The sequence below is a fragment of the Lycorma delicatula genome, chromosome 1 (genome assembly GCF_047948215.1).
Source record: "Lycorma delicatula isolate Av1 chromosome 1, ASM4794821v1, whole genome shotgun sequence".
NCBI lineage: Eukaryota > Metazoa > Arthropoda > Insecta > Hemiptera > Fulgoridae > Lycorma > Lycorma delicatula.
The window spans coordinates 304,535,316-304,557,640 of record NC_134455.1 but is presented as its reverse complement, the minus strand read 5'-3'; the positions used below and the strand labels follow the sequence as shown (position 1 = coordinate 304,557,640).

The 22,325-nt window shown below is 32.1% G+C and overlaps 1 protein-coding gene across 1 annotated transcript in view; it reads left to right on the top strand.

The window, feature by feature from the left end:
• LOC142333459 (uncharacterized) overlaps nucleotides 1–21,583 on the top strand; it is a 111,938-nt gene extending 90,355 nt beyond the window's left edge. The window contains exon 2 of the mRNA XM_075380616.1: nucleotides 19,344–21,583. Within this exon, the coding sequence (XP_075236731.1) occupies nucleotides 19,344–19,689 (346 nt within the window). The 3' untranslated portion in view covers nucleotides 19,690–21,583. The remainder of the gene's footprint in view (nucleotides 1–19,343) is intronic.
• The last annotated feature ends 742 nt before the right edge of the window (nucleotides 21,584–22,325 follow it).

The window sequence follows — 22,325 nt, the reverse complement described above, 5'->3', positions numbered from 1 at the left end:
GTGTGTTAATAATCTACAGAAAACGAAATGTTCAACCATTACAATATATAAGAAGAATAACCATAACCTAGATTTCCTGTCCATTCATTTTACAATTTCTAGTCAGGCAACCGCCAAAGTCATTATATGCGTCTCAATTCGAGAAGGGATTGTGTTGAACCCTCTACAAAACTAGAGAATATTAGGAATATTCCAGCTATATCGAAAGGCAGTAGCACTGAAAGGCCTTTAGTGGAAGGACTAAAGGGAAATCACATCGGTGGAACAAATATCTAATCTCCGAAGCTAATCCCCGTAGGAATGACAAAAGCAAGAATATTTTTACAAACACGATCTTCAAAGAATCGGATCTTGAACGCAAACTCCATCCATCTTCAAACCAAACTGAAAATAATTTATAACCATTGCTAAAAAATTAAATATCAGCCTGATAAATAGAAAGACCCAGACTGTTGTTTAGTCACTGCAATAAACAATCCAACGACATCCATTCGTTCTGTTCTATTTAGTCACAGTTTCCCCGAAATTTGAAAGTTTTCTCTTCATTATTGACGCCACCGATCAGATTAATTTTTAGAAAAATCTATTATGGAGGATGACTGAATGTTAAATTCTATATAGACTGTCCCAGGACCAACCCTTTTGAGAATTTAATCCTCCTACAGCCAAAAAGTCGTACAATTATCATCGCTTCAAGAAAGTTGTATAATCTTAAAAATATGCACATTTCTCTATTATTGTTTTTATTTTTAATATTAATTATAAATCTATTAGGCCATAAAATAAATAGACGTAAATAGTCAATGTGCAATTTTCTACAAAGAGTTACCATTCTATATAACTTATATTTATTTAACAGAATAATTTTTATTTCTATTAATATGCCTTTTATTACTTTAAATAAGTATTTTCAGAGTTGTGTTTGTATCTCAGTAAGTTTTAAATTAAAAGTTTAAATACAAAATTCACTATTTATGTATGACAGTTTAAATCAGTGTTGTAGCACCCGTCCCCCCCACCGACCAATGGGGTGTGACAACACTAAGTGGGGAGCGCGAGCATATCGAAAAGAAAATATTATTACAAAAATATGTTACTTACTGAAAGGAAAGAAAAACACAATACATAATAAATAATAAAATGCACATTTACACTGATGTAGTTCACTTATAACTAGGATTGAATCAGTACTGCGCTATTTATTTAATAATTAACTTACCAATACTAAATAAAAAACAAGGTTAATAATTATTAGGGACCCCCTTGGGCCTATCTTGCAGAGCAAAGTTTTTCGGAGGAATTTTTAAATTAAATATACAGACACTCTCATTTATTTTTCTATATTTAGCTGAGATCTAGATTTTGTCTTCAAAGCAGCCACCGCAGATAATCCAGTGCCGCAAAGGTAGGATGTTGAAAATTGTAATAGTATACGAAATGCTCTTGTTTTCAATGCAGAAAACTCATCATCCATCCCTGCCCAAATTTCAAAGAGTGATTTATTACTAGATTGTCTTTTGATTTCGCCATTTGCCGTGAAGTCTATGAAGATTTCTTCTTCGGTAGTTGTGAGAACTTCAGGAGTATTCTGAAATAGGTCCCTAAGCCACTTGCAACTTGTTACCAAGTTGTCGTCAGCAAAAAATACTTTTTAAAACTCTTTACCGCATGGCTAATGATTTTCAGTGGTTACAAAAACAACTTATACATGTTGTTCTTCAGCCTTGAATGTTTTTAACACATTCGTTCACATTTGCAAACATTTCTAGGTTTTTTGCTCCACAATTCCAATCTTCTACAAAAATCATTAATATTTATTAATGATTTTTGTAAGTACACATATGTACTTACTGTGCATTAACAAGTAAATACACATATGATTGTATAGTAAATACAGATATGATTCGTGTCCAACATATGTGTATTTACTTATTGGAATTGAAGATTCATGATATTTAATTTCTCAAATACGTTGACCAGATAATTCCATCATAAAATAACAGATCAATTCCATCATAAATAAACCATCTCGAAACTTCTCGGCTTCCGGTCGGTTTTCCTATAAATGGCGATCTCTTCTCTTAATTCATGAACATGTTGCAAATATTTCTCACGTGATAACCATCTTTCCAAGCAATAAAATAGTAACGCTGAACTAACTGCACCCATGTCTTTACTTCTTGCAGAAAAGATTCTTGATTTTAGGGGTCTCTTTTTTATATAATTTACTACGGTTACTACCGTCGTTAGTACAATATTCAGACCAGAACTCATTTCTTTGAAAGCCAGAGATCATGAAATATGTCCAGACACATTGTGGAGTTTTTTGTTTCACAAGTGCTCGTATAGTTTGGAATCTTCCAAACGTTGAATAACCACCATCGGTTCATATTTCGACGCAATTTTTCCACTCTATGTTTACCCAGTTTATAAAATCATTTAATATAGCAAATAATGCGAGGGGTGTTGCTATGAGTTTTATTGATTTGCAGAAAAGTAGTTCTAATATTTAACACGCAATTAACATGCAAATTACAATATGCACATTCACGATAGATTCGATAGCGATAGAAGGATGGACTTGACCCTTCAGCGATAAATCTTTCATGTTGTTACTGTTCAGCGATAGCAGAACAATTGCAGCATTGTTCTGCTGCAATTTCAGCAGATCGAGCTGCAGTATTTACACACTTTGCGCAGACGATCGCGCAGGCATTCCACAATGTTCGAGACAAATTGGAACTTCTCGCGAAGCCGCAAGAATGTCCGATATGGTGGATGTAAGACAGAGAGCAATTGAGAGGCATCGATCTGATTTTGTCAATGCAGCGGCCGGTGTTGCCAAATATCAATAAATTTACTTATTCTTAGTAATTTGTAAGGTTTGTAATTAAGGTTGTAGTGTAGCTTTAGCGTCACAATACTCAAAATACATTATTATTGTATGCATTGTTACTGTGTGAAAGGGGAAGCGCGATAAAAATTATGATTGAAGATTGGGTCGCAAATACTGAAAGGTTTAGAAACGCTGGTTTAAATTTCAACGGTTAGTAAGATAGATATTACAAATAATACGTTATTTTCTAATTTTAGGGCATGGAATTGTAATAAATGTAACCACTAATCTAATGGTTGGGTCGTTACTTTAAAATGCTGCTGCCACCTTTTCAAAGACTAATTGATTTATATTCCAAAATCTTTTGATATCTAACTTAATTAGTTCCTGACTCATGGATAACCGTGTCTCTTTTTTGTTAGTGTACCTACAAACTATCACATCCTTACATCACCAGGTCAAGGTTTTCAATTATTAAATACAACAGATTGATTAATCCAAAAATACGTTAAATCTGTATCGTTCACTTTAGTTACTAGTTCTTTCATATTTTTTTTTATTTTTGCTAAAACCTATTAGGAACAGTCAAAGTAATATTGCTGTTAATTCTGGACAAGACCAATATTTTTTTTTATTTTTATTTTAATTAAAAAGACTGGCCTATCAGTCTATTAAAAGCTAATATTAACAACACTAGATTAGATGGGTTGAATATATTTCCAGATTCAGTTCCACACACATTTTAATGCTACGGCTATTAGGGAATATATTACAAATTGTTTTATTTTTTTCTGAAATCTAAGTATCGTAGGAAAATCGTTCTGGTGGTTCTTAGGTTATAAAATAAATCCCAGTTACAAAATTCAGCATTGATTCGGTGAAATAACTTCAACCAAACCTTACCTTTATTATAAGGAAATCATGATTATAATATTTTATAATAAAATTTATTAAAACAAGATACTTAGTTTAGGTTAAGTTTAGTCTTATTAAGGAGAAAAAGAAATAAAATAAATATTAGATAGTCTTTAACAATTTATAAAATAAAGTAGGATGAATGGCAGAACGTGTATCAGTAAGACACGAGTGAATTCTAGTGTGGGGTTGGGGGTAGCATCTTTAGATATAAATAAGTGTGCCTGAGGCTCGCCTATGTCCATTCCCCCACTTTAAAACATCTCTAGAACCAAGAACACACTACTTTGACCTCGAACACTCTCGACTCACTCTGTCTTTCTTTCTCAATGTATGTGTGTTTGCGCATGTGCGCACACGCTTGTTCGTCTTTTTCCTTGTCAATTCCTCTTTGTTTTATTCTGCCTAGTTATTAATTTTATGGAGGTAAAAAAAATTATATATCATAGTTCTCTGTTTTAAACTGAATATTACCCATACTGCTGCGTGCCGTATTAGTTAGGTTTCTCAAACGCCTGATCAGTAATATAATATTGCCTACACAATGTAATATCTTTAACTAAGCAGACCATAAATAACTTACCATTTTTTATTTATTTTTTTATTTTATAATTATATGTAATTAAATAAAAATATTTTTTCAATTACTTCTCCATTAATAATTTATCCTAAACTTTAATTAGATTGCAATATTGTGTATTATTTTAAGCTGACTGAAGCGTAATAAGAGTGTTACTGAAAACACAATAGAATACTAAGAAACCTTTTCCCTAATCTTTCCAAAAATAAAAAATAAAGTTTACGAAAGGTTAATAAAAGCGGTAAATTGTAAAATATGGTCTTCACTAAATCTTTGCTAACTAAGCAATTGAAGGGGAATATTTTTATTTTTAAATATCCTATAAATGTGTGAATGAATAAGTTAAATTATGTAACATATTTTTTCAAAACTTGCTGATTCACAGCTATGTCAAAATCACTTAATTTCCAATAGGTTTCATCATTAATACAAGTAAACTTTATAATAGTTATAAAAGTACAAAATTTGTGTGCAAAAATTAAGCTCAAAATAAATTAAAAAATTAATTTCACAACTATAAAGCAAGATGATTTTAATAAAAGTTGATTATGTAGAAAATAAAGAATTAACGTAATCATATTAACGTAAAATGCAGGCCTTTAACCAAATTTCAGTCTGTCTTACAAGGTTTTTGAATAGTAGGAAACTACTTCCAAACAAGAAATAGACTTCATCTCTAAGAATATCGCCAAGATTTTTAATTTACTTTTTTCCCCCCAAACTACTACCATAGAAGAGATCTAGTGTAATTTTGCTAAGCTGGATGTTCTATTTCGCTGTAAAATAGGCAAAAATGGACGGTTTCGGCAAAACCAGAAAAGCACGTTACGTTTCTTCAATTTTATTTCGATTTATAGAAATTAAGCTGTAAATTATTCGAAGTGACCCCCACGGGGACTGCAGAAGCTAAATTAACTTTAAGCTTAAGTTGTTAGGACTATAATGTCCTAAAAACTAGAAACTTAATCAAAACTGCCATACAAACAATCAAAATTAATTAATAATATAAGATGGAATAAAAAATAATAAGATGAAGATTTAAATTAAGCTGATTTTTGTTTCTTCCTTTATTTCAATATTCATAATTAATCCTTTACAATCTAAAATTGCATATACATTTTATTTCAAGCAACAATATTAATAATAATACAATAAATTTATTTACAAAATAAATTCATCTCGATGATTACGCATCTTAGCATACCGATCGATAACGCGATCTATATCAATTTGCATGTCGTTATGAATATGCATTAGAACAAGTTCCGTCAGCCTCTCTTAATTGCCTGTTATGAAAAAAGATATATTCACGTTAATTACAGAGTTGCAACTTGAAACTGGTTATTTTGAGCATACAGTATTGTTAAAATGTTTCAATTCTTTTCAATTGGGTTCTCAAAATGCAAGGCCTTTGGGGGGCATGGTCCTGCATGGCCCCCTGGAACAGTCCCAGCCTCAGTCACACTTTTGATGATAGGGAGGTCCTATAAAGTGATTAAAAATAAGAAAATTGGCTAAAAGTTCACGCTTTGTATAACATTTCTAACATAAAATTATTCTTCTTCTGTTTTTATCATGGTTCCCGCCTAGGGACGAGATGGGCTAATATGTAATGCGCTCGCCATTTGGGTCGGTCTGCCGCGTTCTCCAGCTAGACATTAGTGCCGCACATCCTCATTTATGCTATTTATACAACGTTTTTTATAAAATCTTTTCGTTTTTTTATAAAATTATAGGTTACCGGGATCACACCCACCTTGTGATGTCCCAGTCACCCTACCACTCCTTCCGTTCCTAGACCTGATGGGCTTTACCAGAGGTAGACCTTTAGACCCTTACAACGCAACCGGTATAAAACTATCTCGTAAACTTTTGTTTCCAAGTTCCACTTCCTTCATGCTGCATCTACTCTCATCCGCGCGTTCTGCAATGTGTCACCATCTGATGTCATCTGTGACCCAATATATTTGAATTTAGTGACTTTGTTAAGCAACTGTCTGCTGATGGTTATGGATCTATCAGTCTGATCGCCACACTCCAAGTATTCAGGTCTCGGTGTTGAGACGCAAGCCATAAATGCCGGGACGTATATTCTATTGCTGAGCCTCCTGTTCAAGGATATGTTGATTATCACTGCCCAGCGCGATATCATCCGTAAGTGTCCATGGGTGAGGAATCTGGATATCCGCTGTCAGTGTGTCCGTGCAGAGTCTGAAAAGCAACATGACCTTGATGTACGCCAACATTGATGGTAGAATATGGCGGAGTGCCAGCAGCCCAGCAGGCAGTTCTGGTGATATCCTTGTAGAAAAGTTTAACCTTACGTATACAAATCTCAGAATGCCATGAGATATAAACGCATACTACATCAGCTGGTGTTAAATCCTATCAAATGACTTTACAATATTGCCATAAGGGTTGGCTTGTTATTTTCGCGATATTTATAAGACGTACAGCATGGGTGGCATCAGTTGTTCCACAGCCTCTCAAAAAGCCGCATTGAAATACTCCAGATGCGGTGCATCAATCACTCACTCGAAGATCTTCATTGTGTGACATAGCAATCGAATTGGAGGAGCTGCTGATTGTCATCCCTGACCTGCATCACTAGACTGAGTCTTGGGCATAAGGATGCCTCAGGTAGCCAGCCGATAGATGTTTACACCAGTTGGCTTATCCAACTTTTCATACTAGCGTTTATAATGCGCAGATTTCGCAGTCGCAACTCATACTATTCAGTTGATTTCAACTCCCTATACTGCTGGTAGTCAGTCATATCTCGAGATTTGAGCCATGCTTTGTATGCACTACTTTTAACTTTAACGACCTTTTGTACATCCTCGTTCCTTTAACAGACCTGCTTGTCGTTGTAACACCGGTCAGTATTTGTAAGTCCAAGAACATCTGCAACACAGGTTCAGATACATGAAGTGATCTCATTACAGGCAACGGACGGAGTGTGGTCGGCACCAATTTTCAAAGTTGTAAGTCCTGCTTTCATCTGCGGCAGGCGTTCGCGTAATCTCCATCATTTTATACGTTCTCGTTCGGTTTTTCACTTCCTTGACTGTTGATGGCCATCAGTCCGGTAATCAAGGACCAGCAGTCCGTGTTGAGTGGTAATATTTTCTGATGGTATGACTGTGTTATTCACTCTACAGCAGGAACGTATTGGGAATAAAATGTTTGCAGTCACTTATACGGCTGAATATTACCTGCATCTTGACTTGTACGAGCGTCTTTCTCACATTTCTATGAAACACAATTATTTTTATTTATTAATTTAAAACAACCATTAAATTGTATCTCCATTTGACTTTCTTTCTCATTTCAAAAAAAAAAACAATTGATTTTTTCTTTGATTCTATTAAACAACTTTATATTAATTATTCTGTTTATCAATTTTATTCCTTCCGTATTTCTCTAAAATTTTACAATTTGCCAAGTATTTCTCTTCTTTTTTTTCACGATGAACGTTTGAGAAGCGTGTACACACCTCATATAAATCTACTCATACAAGCTATACTCATATCACCTATGTACAACTCACATAATATGTTTAACATATTTTAATTCCTTGATATTTTTTTTATTATATATTTTGTAACTAGATTCCTTAGTTTTTATAATGACATTTATCTTATTCGTTACAATTACTGCACATAATCCATTGCATATAGTAATTAACGCTTATTTTGTTCCAGTTGTTTTACTTCCATTTTTTCATCTATTTTTTAGGTTTTTAACAGTTTTATAATTTTTTTCTTCTCATTATTTATTCTCATTTAAATTCAACTCCTCCCTCTTACATTCGATTTACCATTATTTATAATTTCTTATTAATTTTTCACACGACTGCCCAAATGAAGTACAAGATATTTAGGATATATGTATCTTTGTGCCTCCGTAGCAGTTTAACGGCTGAACCGATTTAGATTATGACCCTGCGTTGGAATCCTTACGTTACCAGGAGTGTCATAGGTTAAATAAATAAATATATATATATATATATATATATATACAGGTGATTCAAAAAGAAAGGGAAATAATCTGGAAAATGTTTCTAGAAATGAATGTTTATACAATAAAAAATAAAGGAACCAGATATAAGTTAAGCTACCAAAGAAAATTACACTTATGTAGTACACACCTACAGTTAATGGTTATTTTATAAAATGCTACAATAGGCATTAGATCATTCTGTTTACAAGATTATATTTAACTACAAGTCTTTCTCAATGCTACGATCAGCGCAATAATATGTAGTGTAAGTGTAATGACATCCCATCCGTGAAAGTTGTTTTTACATCGCATGCATTGCAATAAGTAGACTGCTTCGAGAAATATTTGTATGCAAGTTAGTTACATCCTTTTATGTGAAGACCGGTTTGTAGAAGGATAATAATATTTTTGATATATTACCTATACATTTGTTACCCACTATAATTACTAATGATCATATAATATTGTAAATATTAAACATAATAAGTAGTGTAATTGATTTATATATCATATGAATATATAGTTCTGAAGTCATAACTGTAATAATAATAATAATAACAATAATAAGAAAATATTAGGATTAACAATACAAATATTATTCACGCTTCACTGAAATAGTTCTTCACCATTTGAACATTATCCTACAATAATATTAATTTTTTATAAAATTATATAAATTCCTGAATTATAATATCAATAAAAATTTTGTTTCATGAATTTTCATTTCATTTCTTGATAGTTTTCAGTTAAAAATATAATTAACTGTGCATTTTAAATTCTTGAAATAAGTTCAAAATATCTGTAAAATTAAAAAAAAAAAGATTAAAGAATCTTACGATTTAATAATTTTCCATTGATGAATTTGGGCATTTTTGAACAAATAGTAATACCATTATCAATCAATTTTAAAAATAAAAAAATATTGGTTTGTTCGTTTTGATTATTTAAATAATAAAAATTTAAAAAAATAAAGATAATCATAGAAATTACAAAACAGGACTGTCAAAAAAATAAATAAATTGTACCAAAAAAACTAAGAAACAAGGTATGGAAATAAAGTACTAAACATTGTTAGGCGGTTTGATTTGTTTACTCGTTTATATCGACTTGTATCGAATTAATTACTTTTTTCAATTAATTACTGTTGATTTTCGTTTTTATTTTTGGTTTCTTTTAATTTGCTTGTAAATCATGACCGAATGGTCAGAGGATGCGATTGGACTCGATGAGGAGGGATTTTCTCCGGTAGTAGGATGATGATCCCGCAGGAGAGGGACCTTCTCGTGTCCAGGTGCGGGAAGTCCTCTCCGATAGCAGCGGCTGTGAAAGCCTAGCAGAGATGGTAGTAGAAGGGATTCGACGTGCAGATTGGCTGATAACCAGGCGAAAAGAGAAGAAGAGGGGAGAAGCAACGGCTCGGCGACGGCAGAGGACTGTCCAATCACCGGTTCTGGCCTCTGCGGATGCCTCGGGTAGTGGGATCCTTGAAAGAGATTTTCCGTCCCTAGCAATGAAATTAGGTGACGACGTTGAGGACAATGGACCGAGCCTTTCTAGAGCGTTGGGGAAACGCAGGCTGTGGCTTTCTCTTCCAACAACACAGGATAAGAAAAAATCTAAGGCCGGCAGTAGGAGATCCCTGTCCTCCTGGAAGGACGCCTCCGATCTCGAACGTGGTCCTGTCTCCCGCATGGATGAGGATGAACCACAGGAAACGAAACCGGAGAGTGGTGCAAGTGCGGACCTTTGGAAACGGAAGAAGTTTTTGGCGTTTAACAATGGAGTTTTACTCCGGTATGTTGAAGAACTGACCTTACTTGTCCGTCAAAACGCAACCACTAAGCTGGAAATAAAGTAGTGTTCCCGCAATATGGAAGGTATTGCCCGTATGTGAAAATGTTTAAAGACGTACTTGATATAATTGTGGGGCCTCAGCCAAGGCGGCCTGCACAACTGGACATGGTGGATGAGGCCACACTGACTTAACTTCATCACGAATGTAGCCTCACAGACACCGGACGGGGACTGCGGCAGAACATGACCTGGGCAGATGAGAATCTAAGGCGGGCGATCGATAATGGGGTCACCGATGCAGAAATCGAATGGCTGGTTTGGAGAGGCTGGCCGGAAGACGTCTTCCAATCTTCAGCCCTGATAGAAGATGCTACAGAATTGGAAGAAGGCGTTGTATACGTTTGGATTATTGATATGGCGGTTGGAATTGACAAACCTCGAAACACTATGATGTTCTAGCAGGCTCCGTGAATTCGGGACCTGGCTCATGCCGGTAGACCGAGGGTGGGCCATGTGAGTAGGAATGCGGCATTTTGTTCATTTGTTGCGTCCGCCTTCAACATCGATGCCGCAAAGCAAGAAGCGACGACCAGCGGGGCCAGCGACCACTACGTTAGTGGTCAAAGAAGAGGGGCTGATTTCCTCCGTTGTTCCGTGAAGGGTGCATTGTCGCCGGGTACACCGGGTCCTCTCCTTACGGAATGGCCAGGGGAAGGATCTTCACCTCTGGGTGCGAGCCGATGGTGGTGAGGCCAAACAGTTGAGCAGAGATATTACCGAAAAAGTGGAGGGTACTTCTACTACGGCCCTGGCTGGAAGGGGTGGTACAAGGGTCTATATCCTTGTTAAGGATGTGGATGCTCTTACGAAGCAGGATGAGTTTCTCAGGGAAATTCGTAAGATAACTGGTAAGTCGGTCACAATAGATGATTTATCAATGAGGCCGGCTTACGGCGGGACGCAAGCAATAACATTAGCAGTGCCGCCCCTCATTGAGGACAAACTGTTGTCTGATAGGCGTGTGGATGAGTGGCCTGTCGGGTGACAAGGCCTGCCAACGATGAGCAACATCTGCTTTAGATGCTGGAGTCCGGCCTGGACTCCGCTCTGTGGCCTACAGAGCGAAGTACTATAATAGTACAGATAGTAGTGACCATTATTTTACGTGTGGTAAGACCGGCCATTTACGTAAAGATTGTAAGCAGGAGCCTCAATTTACATCCTGCAAGCTGTACAGTTATGCGCCCGGAGGTCGAGGATGCAAGACGGGTCCATCTGTTTCACAGTAACGTCATGTTGTCTTTGAAGGACAGCTCCACCCGGGCGGGCTGGGAGGCTTTGGTCTTCCACCTTCAATGACCGGGTGGGTACTCCTTTGAGATGTCATTGGGGGAATGTAAGAGTCCCGGTGGGGAGTTCCCTTTTGGGAATTCCTGGCATACAAAAAGACCGAGTTCCGGCTGCCTGGGCGGGCCTTCCAAGGTAGTTTGAGGCGAAGGCACCCCCCGGAGGAGAGTTTATGCTTAATTGTATGTCCAGCTCCTGGGGTCAGGGACACTATAGATGTATAATAAAAAAAACAGCATCTTTATGCAGTTTTGAAGTTGCCTAATGGTAAGTTCTCATCGGTAAGAAAATTTTGTTCTTCGACGAAAATAGTTACATTCGCTCAGGGGGCTTTAATATAGAATAATTGCTATTCAGAGGATTATTTTATTTTATTTATTTAACGAAATACTACTCATTATTTTATTAATATATATTTTCAATTTTTTACTTCCTTCTACGAAGTGCAGGAAGTATTGTGATTACGAAAAATTTCGGCTTTCAGCAGAAATATTCATTTTCACCATCCCTGAATCCACTTTGCGAAGTATCTAGCATAACTCAAAAACGATTTGACATAGGATGTTGACATTTTGGATTTAGTATAGTAGTACCATCAGGTTGTGTATCTTCCCTTTTGATTGAAATCGACTGAATCAAAAATGTCCGAAAACCAAACGCCAAAAAAATTGGGTTAGGAACTTTTTCTTTACTGCAGTAATAAGCTCTCATTGAGAGCTTTTCAACGATATATCATACGTGTTAGTTATTTTCATAGGTTTCAGAGTTATAGACAAATAAAATTCTAATTAATGAAATATTTTGATCTTCAAGAGTAAGGTACATCGGTTCGAATCAGACTTTATCTCCTTTTTTTTTAATTTAAATATATTGATTTATTAATAATTGTTAACCTTTGTAAAAAAAAGTTTACGATAATTAATAATTCGATAACAATAAAAAATATTAAAAAATATCAGAAATTATTTATGAATTAAAACTTTATGAACTTTTCATTTAAAAAAAATGTGTATATGTATTTAATAGGCGTAAAAGGAAGTCACATGGTGTCCACATCAGTTTTTTTTCAATTAATATCCATTATTTTTATTAATTAAATACTGCATAACGATGTTTATTCCTTTATTTCTGTACATCGTTTTCTTTTTTAATTAAATTTATTGTTGTTTTTTCAGTTCAATTTATTTATTTTTTTTTTTGGCAGCCCTGTTTTTAATTTTTATTATTCTTTTTATTAATACCTTTTATGTATCATCGATAAAAACTCACAATTCGAAAACTTATGGATAAAAACTATTTAATGTACTGAACCAAATTAGGAACCGATCAACATTTCAATTTATTTATTTAATTGGCGTATACTAATTTAAACTTACAGATTTATCAAGCGGTTGAGTTCCTCGAGAGACATTTTATCGTGCGAATCATACAGAAACAACTAATGGCTAAACTCTCCAATTGTCTTACTCGACTCAGTGCTACATAGGTCTAACCCTTGGCAAAGATACGAGTCCTCAGATCTATGACAGCTCTATCTAGGGTAGTCCCTTGCAGTTTATGCACCATCACAGCCCAACACAAATATTAGTGGCAGCATACGCCGTTCCAACTTGCTCTGTTCCCTTAAAGCATCAAATTCGACAATAGTGAGGTCGATTCTCAATCCGATGCCGACAGCATTACCTCAAATCGCACTGGCATCAAGCTCTATAAAAACCGTTTGTGGGAGCTCGCCGGGTTCAATCTGGTCTCGGCGTAGCGCAGGCCACTCGATTTTTCCGAGTGTAACAGTTAACTTTTGTTCTGGTTTGATTCCATCGCGATTTTTTATTATAGTAGCAAATGTTAGTACTAGTAAAATAAGTTTGAGTTTCGAAAATTGGAAGATTCTCTGAAGAGATATAACGAGGTTATTATGTTATTAAGATAACTTGAGTTATTATGATATTAAATTAATTCCGAATAACCGTGATCTGTAAGATCGAGAGTGTACGTGATGCATGCAAAATTTAGTCTTCAATCTATTAAAAAATACCCCATATGAATTTTGAAAATCGGACTATTGTTTGCAGAGGTATTATAAGAGCATCCGATTGCACCTCCCAAAACAGTACCCCAGGGGCACCCTATTTGTTTCCAGTTGATGGTGATGATCGGTCTAATTTGCACGAGGTGCTCGCGTCACTTCATCACTCTATTCTCACATGTAGTTCCCACGGAAAGTCCATTATTATTAAACAGAGTTTTTCTAAATTTACTTAATATTATTTTATTTTATTTGACGTAAATTTAATTCTATAATTTTATTATTTTTGTAATATTATTCATTCCATTTATTTAATCATTCAGTTCAAATCCAGCTTTGATAGAGGCACACTTTTTTCAGTTCATTAACTCAGTTCATTAGTTTATGCTTCAACAGCAAATCTCCACTACTACATATATATTTATACATATGTATGTATTTATATACTTATGACACTCCCGCTAACGTAAGGATTACAACGCGGAGTCATACACCTAAATCGGTTCAGCAATTGAGCTGCTACGGTGGAACATTCATACACCCTAAACACATTGCACTCCTTTTTTTGAGCAGTGTAATAACCATGAAGTAATTTTTTTCTTACTTTTATTTGTATTTTTGTTAATAAGAAATAGATATTTTATGCCAATACGATTAACGTACAAGAAAATGACTTGAATATTTCTTATAACCACCAGAACAAGGAATTTACACAACCTAAAAAAGATTATTATTTAATTTCTATAAAATTAATATTTTTTTATTTCTATTTTTTTTAATTTTTATAAATGTTATTCTTATTTGGTATAAATATTTGTTTGAAAACTTTAAAAAGGATTAAGAATAAAGAAAAAAGTTTTATCGTAAAACCTTTTCCAAACAATGAGATTGATGAACAGTGAATAAAGGCATCAGGGATTTTATTTTGTTAACAAAATAAATGGTAGAAAGTAAACACAAATAAAAGCAAAGAATATAAAACAGGTAATTAAATCATGTCGACAATAAATTAGGTTAACATTTTTTTAGTTTAATTCCTTCACTAATAACTACGCTACTTAGTCCATTACAAAATTAAAAAAAAAAAAAATCTGATTAGACACCACATGATTTTTTTTACGCCTATTAAATTACATAGAGTTTTTATTATTTTTACATTTTTTTTTTTTTTTATTGAATTATTATTTATTGTAATTTTTTTTTACAATCGGAGGTTAATAATTATTAATAAATCAATATATTGAAATTAAAAAAAAAAGAAGGAAATGAAGTCGGATTCGAACCGATGTGCCTTCCCCTTGTAAGAGCCAGATATTTTATTAATTAAAATCTTACTGGGCTACAACTCTGGAACCAGTGAAAATAAGTAGCACTTATTAATATCGTTGAAAAGCACTCAATGAGGGATTATTACTGCAGTTAAGAAAAACTCCAAAATACAATTAGTTTAAATTTTGGGTTGTTTTTGGACGTACACATATGTACGAAGTACAAGGAAGTATTGTAACTGCAGAAACGAAATTTAAAATCTAGTATTGCTTTATTTGGGATTTACAGTAAATTTAAGGGGTTAAACTTAAATAATAATTAACATTTGAATATACTCGTATTTAAAGATTATGTAGAGCGGAATTTGTAGCTCTTAAACGAATAATGAAAATTAAATTAAATTAGACCTATTCTAAAGATAATCCACTTCATCCATAGTTCATTATTTTGGTTGGTTGATTGGTGTGTGTGTGTGAGTGTGTGTGTGTGTGTGTGTGTGTGTGTGTGTACGCGCGCGCGCGTGTGTATTTCTAACAATGCAAAATAATTATTATGATGTACTTATTCGGTACGTCTCTTTACTAAGTTGTAAGCCAATCCTTTTATTAGATAATTTACAAATTTTATTCATTTATAAATGTTATTCAATTATTATTTTATTCACTTATTACGATATTTAAGTGCTCACTGCATCCTAATTTCTGTTTTTTTTTTCTTTTTTGATAGATTTTTATATATTTTTTTATTTATTTTAAATAAAACAAAAGAATAATTTAAAATGGTGTTTATTTAGTATAAATGTAAAAAAGAAATTCTTATAATATTATTAAGAATAGTATTGCATTGTTGCTTTATTTTCGTTAAGAATTTATCATTTTGATTTACGGAGTATTTTATCTCTTTGTAAAAGGTATTTGATACATTTAAACATAGCTCATTAAGTAGTTATAAATAACTGCCTAATTAGAGGCAGTTCTTATCGATTTAAATACAAAATACAGTGACAAGTTAATACCAATTTACAATATAAAATGCATTATCCGCTTGATCTTGACAATCTATCTTTTATAGCGAACGCAACCTTAATCAGCAGAATGTTAACGATAAAAAGGACCTAGCCAAAGAGACTAAATTAATATAAACAGACAATAGATTTCCTCTTATTAAAGCTTAAATCAATCGTAAAGTATTTTTTTTTCATTTATTTGGAGTTTAAATAGTATGTTCAAAAACTTATTTTTATTATATATAAAAGATCACATTCTTTAATTGATATCCATTACTAGCCTCACAAAGATGAACTCCTTTTACATCATTTTCTATAACAACCGTACGTGTCGGTGGTTATTTTTACTTCAATTGTTGGATAGCCAACGGTTTATTTACATACACCTCTTTAGATATCCCCACAAGAAGAAATCAGGAGTTTCCAAATCAGATGAACGTTTGCAGACGATCTCGAAATTAATCGTTTCCCAAACATTTCTCTCAGACGTATAATTGTGCATTCAGCAGTATGCCATGTAGCTCCACCATGCTGAAACCACATTTCATGTTTATTTTCCACAAAAGGGCGTATAGAGTTTTCCACCGTACCCTAGTATCGTGGACCAGTGATCGTGACTTCATCATCATTCTGTCTGTTGAAATCGGATTGCACACTCCAATCTTTGCTAACAATCGGTAGATGTTGAGTTGTATGAGGTGTTGCTAGTAATAGGAAAGCTTGTACTAATTGAATTTTATGTGGAAAAATATGTAACCATGTAATGTGCTGCGTTGGCGTACGAGCTGCACAAACTTGAGCGGATCGTATAAAATAACGTATTAAACATCTCGGTTCGCTGTGCTTTTGTAAATTTCTCCAGAATAGATCTCCCTACTGGGAATTACAATTACTGAAAAAATAGAAGAAAAGAAGATTATAGACAGAAAAATTATTAGATAATTAAATCCGGTTGTAACCTATGGGCAATTCTCTATTACACTCTTAAGTTTAGATTATTATTGAAGCAATAAAAGCTAGCTTTTTTTAGTTTATTTTGTTTAAGTATGTTTATATTTATTTATTTTACTTACATAATTAACCTCAGTACAATAAACTCTATAATAAATGTTTTAATTGAAATTCTTTCATAATCTACAAAATTTAACTTTTTTTATATAAAATACAGTAATTAAACATGAAAGAATAAAAGTAACAATTAGCCTACACTGAAATAATATAAAAGAAAAAACGTAATTACTAATTTTTGCTATGTATCATGCAAACAAGGCAAAATAAAATAGTTTTTATAAACTCCTGAACGTTGTACAATACGAAATTTAGATTTTAATTTATTTGCAATATATTTTCGAACTAATATTTGCAACACATTTTTGAACTAATATTGGCAATATTAGAAATCAAAATTAATTTTATATGGTGAATTAATGATGAACATAATCAAAAAGAAGTAAATAGGAAGATTTGTACACAACAGAGTAAAAAATAATGAAACCTACACATTAAAATTATGTAGTAGCAAATTAATTATGTAAATCAATAGTAAAATAATTTACATTTAGTTTGGAATTTCAATAAAAATTACATTACTGTATAATGAATTTTATTATATATATATATATATATATATATATATATATTCTATATGACACTTTCATCTTATTCACCATTAGATCAGGTTTTGTAATGAACATCGTTATTTTCATAGAAACCAAGTCTGATTAGTGCATCTTTTATCTCAGATGTTTTACGTACATCGTAAACTTAATAAATAATTACTACAAATAAATAAACTGTGTTCTGTTTTTAAACAATATGATTTGTAAACTTTTTTTAACAGGGAAAATTTAACTGATATAAAAGTTAAAAAATATATTCTGCTTGCAGATATGCACATATATTTTTTAAATATATGCCTAAATAAATTATATAAATATTCATACCTATTTTACATATGGACTAATGAAGTCTAAATGAATATTTATAGGTAGCAGGAATAATTGTTGTTGTACCCGAAGCCTAACCTGTACTGAGATTGTTATAAATATTTAAAATATTATTTAAAATTTGATGTATTAAGTGCAGACCGATTGGATTTGAACATTTTTTGCAGTTATAATTCTTTCAATACAATCTATTTAAATAATTAAAGGCTAGAAAATTCTTCAACAATTTTTTGAAATTATATTTTTTTTAAAATAAAATTTTATTTTTAAATAAACATTATAATAGAATTTCTATATATTTTTTTATAAATAATTATACAGAAAATACTTATAATTTTTATCGGTTTTCATACTAACCCTTATTTTTTCCAGCGTAAGTCCTTATCATAAATAGTCACTCATTATCAAAATATTTTATCTATCATTTATGTCAAAAAGTTAAGTTTTGACAGACAGTCACAGGAAAGCACAACAGTGTCAAAAATAGTTAAAACCTTTTTTTTTTTTTACATTACTTTAAGAAGATTTTTGGTAACTATTAATCGGTTAATATCATCGATTTATAACTAAGATCGTTGTTTTAATATTTTGAGTTATTACAACATTCAGGATTTGCTTGTTCAGCAAATTAACTTACCTAATTTATCTTGGGTATTAAACATCAGATTATTAATAAAGATTTTGGCATACTGAATTATACACTTATTCCACAATTAAGTGCAGATAGTGATTATAATGTGCTCTTTTCCATAAAACGGGTTACATTGACTTGTTACTTCTGTCATGGCTGTGATATATGTTATGTATATATCTCTCTCATGTAGATCTGTTTTATGACAGGTTTCAACTGGATGCTCTCCAGAGTATAATCCAATGGGACTAAGGATACCACAAAGATCTTTAATGCGGTGGTTTCCCCTTGCCTTCCGCATCCTATGCCGTTGAACCTTTGGTTTCATCCGCCTTTAGAAATGGTTTCCCATTCCATGAGGAAGGGGTGATCTGCCTTTTATAGCTCCTCCACCCTCCGTAGAGTCTGACGACTTTTGTAGAAGGCGATTTCCTTATCCCGGGAGATGCTCGGTCCCTCGTAGTATTAATTGAAGTTGCTTATCCTGATGCCAATAATAAAATAAGTATACAGCCATTTCCTTTGGTGTACAGAGAAATATGTCGCTTTGTAGGTATGAATATAGCCTGTATTTCAACGGATTGGCATACTGAATATTCAGTAATATATTCGGTACAGTAAAAGAAGTAACATGAAACTACTTCATTCCTCACTTTCCTTAATTAGCCTGGCGTGGGATTTGTTTTTCTTCGAAATAGTTGTATCATAGTTATATCAATAACCTTGTTCTACAAAGTACATATACAAATACATTACATACTGTACCTGGATGAGATTTAGGATTTATTGTTTAGTGATTTAAACAGAATATTTTCTCTACGAAGTATTCGATAAATATATTTTAAACTCTAATGGATAAGATTAATTTAACTCTAATTCATAATGTATAGCTACAGCACTAAGTCTATAACGTTTACTTCTTTTATAATGTTAAAAACTTAAAAACAGAATTTATTACTTAATTAATTTACATAATTATTATTAATTTCAGGTTCATTCACTCAAAAGAAAAACCGTTTAAGTGTGGTGAATGCGGAAAAGGATTCTGTCAAAGTCGTACGCTGGCGGTACATAAAATACTTCATCTCGAGGAATCACCTCACAAGTGTCCGGTTTGTAGTAGGAGTTTCAACCAGAGATCAAACCTCAAGACTCATCTTTTGACTCATACTGATATTAAACCTTACAACTGTTCGGCATGTGGAAAAGTATTTCGACGTAATTGTGACTTAAGGCGACACAGTTTAACTCATAATTTAGGATCATCTTCGGCAGAGACTACAACCGTCACACAAAACTTCAGTATCGATGCTATTATCAGTCCTGAAAAAGCATGATTTAAGGTGTACATGAACTATTTATTGTTTTACTTGTGTTATATTTTACGTGCGGAAGTGATAAATCAATGGATACAATGTGCATAATTTTGTAATAAAACTTATTGACATTTTAATAAAACTTCAGATAATTTTATTGAACCGAGTTATGCGTCAGTAAAAAAGTGATTTATATACACCTGTCAACATCGGTGTACTATATGTTTATTTTCGTGTAGAGCATTTCTTCTTTATGTTGTACAAGTTATAATATTTACTGTAATAAAATTAGACTTCTGACACAATGCTAATTTAATCTTTATTTCATATTAATTTAAAACCGTACGGTGTTATTTACTACTCGTTATACTGTTATATTCATTTTAATGAAATCCGTGTGTAAATCAGTGAAGTTATGTCGTTCAATTATTTTGAAAATAGAAACCTTACTCGTATTTTGTGTTAAGTTTCTTTTTAAAATTACAAACCTGTATAAAAATTACAATTTTTTAATTACGACTCAAAGATTAAGTAATATTGTTAAATATTAAATCTGTAATTATAACATTATTGTTAAAATTTTATGTAAATAACAGCGCTAAACAATAACTTTTTCCTTGGTGAATGTGTCAGCAGGTTTAAATATGATTTTTTCATTTTTTTTTATTCTTACCATCTTTTCTTTTTTAATACACGTATCTTCTTCTCTTTTTAAAATCTATAGTCCTTCTTCTTCTTCTTTACCTCCTCTCTTCTACATTTTTCTCTATGATCCTTCATTAAAGATAATTTCTACCTAGGATATATCCCCTGATAAAGATGTTAGCCTTTTTTATTATTACTTTCATCAAATTTTGTTTCTCTCCTATTAGCATACATATTTCGAATTTTTCATATTGCCCATACACTCTTTTCTACGATTCATTCAAAATGTTCTCCCATTAGGGCAGGTTCTGTCACGGCTGCTGTTCTCCATCTTATTCTTTCCTTTGCTATCCTCTTTTTTCCGAATATTTTCCCTTTTCCATAATCCCATCCACCATTTGAAATCTCTTTCTTTCCTTACATTCACCAAGCTTTCTATCGCATCACTAATAAACATCTTTTTGACCCTTTCACATCGTCCATGTTTCAGCTACAAAAAAAAAACGTTTCATTAGTCTCTTCCTTAACTCTAAGTTTAACTTTCACAATGGTCTTTCCTTCTTATTGAATTCCTGCTTATTTCTCGATATTCTTGTTTAATTTCTAACGTGCTAGTCAGGTCATCAGTTATAAAGCTCCTTAGCTAATGAAATTTCTTCAACTGCACTAAAACTTCATTTCCTATTTTTTTAAAAAAAATCATATTTCAGAATAAGTAACTAACAACAAAACTAGAGTCAAATGTTTAAAATTGATTCTTCTTATGTTTAAACCCATGGTATAAAATTCAGAAAGTACAGATACCTTAGTGATTTGGCCACATGAGTTGTTTATGTGTATTTAATTAATAAATATGCTTATTTTTGCTTATGGATAATTTTATTAAAGCATTCAAACCGAATAACACTCATTACCATGATCCATTCCCAGTCAGATTATGTAGACTCTTGAGCTGATGGTTATCCAGCTGAACCTTTATATTGTGTGAAGTACTTCTACTGTAGTATGAAAAAAATGTTTAATATGTAATGCCTTATTTGTTAATTTAACAAATTTTTCATCTGTGAATACTTTCAGTATAATAGAATAACTTTGATTTTCATACCTAAAGAAATTTAATGTTCTAAATTACCATATAACTTTATAGTCACACTTAATAAACCTACTACATAATATCATCCCTACAATACACAACAATTATACATATAATACATTTTTTTATGTTAATTAATAAAACTGTATTCATTTTATTAAAATAAATTTTCAGACTATTCTGATTCACGTTAAATTTTACCATCAGAAATGATGATTCTTTTGTTATTAAAAAAAATCGTTGTGTCGGAAAATAATAGAGATTTAGACTTTTGTACAGTTTATTAAATGAATTTTCAAATATATTTATGTTGTCATTTTAAGATTTGTTTTCTATTTAATTTAATGTTATAAATGTAAATGAATTTTTATAATTAGTTTATTACTGTTTTGTTGTAATTAAGAGAAATTATTTCATAATCAGTGATTTTTTTTAAATCCTTGACTAACAGTATAGAAATAAATAGTTTTAAGTAAAAAATCATTGATTGTTTTTTCTTCCGTTCTTATTAACTGTTAATATTGAGCCGAGTCATATTTTTATCATGAAAATATGATATGGTTTATTAAAGTTAAGAATCAAAAATAAGTGTGTGGGTAATTTTTACATATATATATTTATTATTATTTTAATTGAAGATAAAAAAAAAACATTATAAATTTTACTTAAAAAGGTAAATTTTATTGTATTTTACTAAAAATTTTAATTTTTTATATGTATAAAATAAAATTTCTTTGTTTATTTTGCACTACTGTCACTTAAATCTGTAAATAAAAGATTTTTTTAAGATTTTTTGCTCTTTTATCAATAAAACACCTTAAAATTTAATAAATAAAGCATTGAAAATTGAAAATCGAAGGTTTAGAAACCATATTACCTATACCAATTCTAAATAATATAGATAGAGATATATTTATTG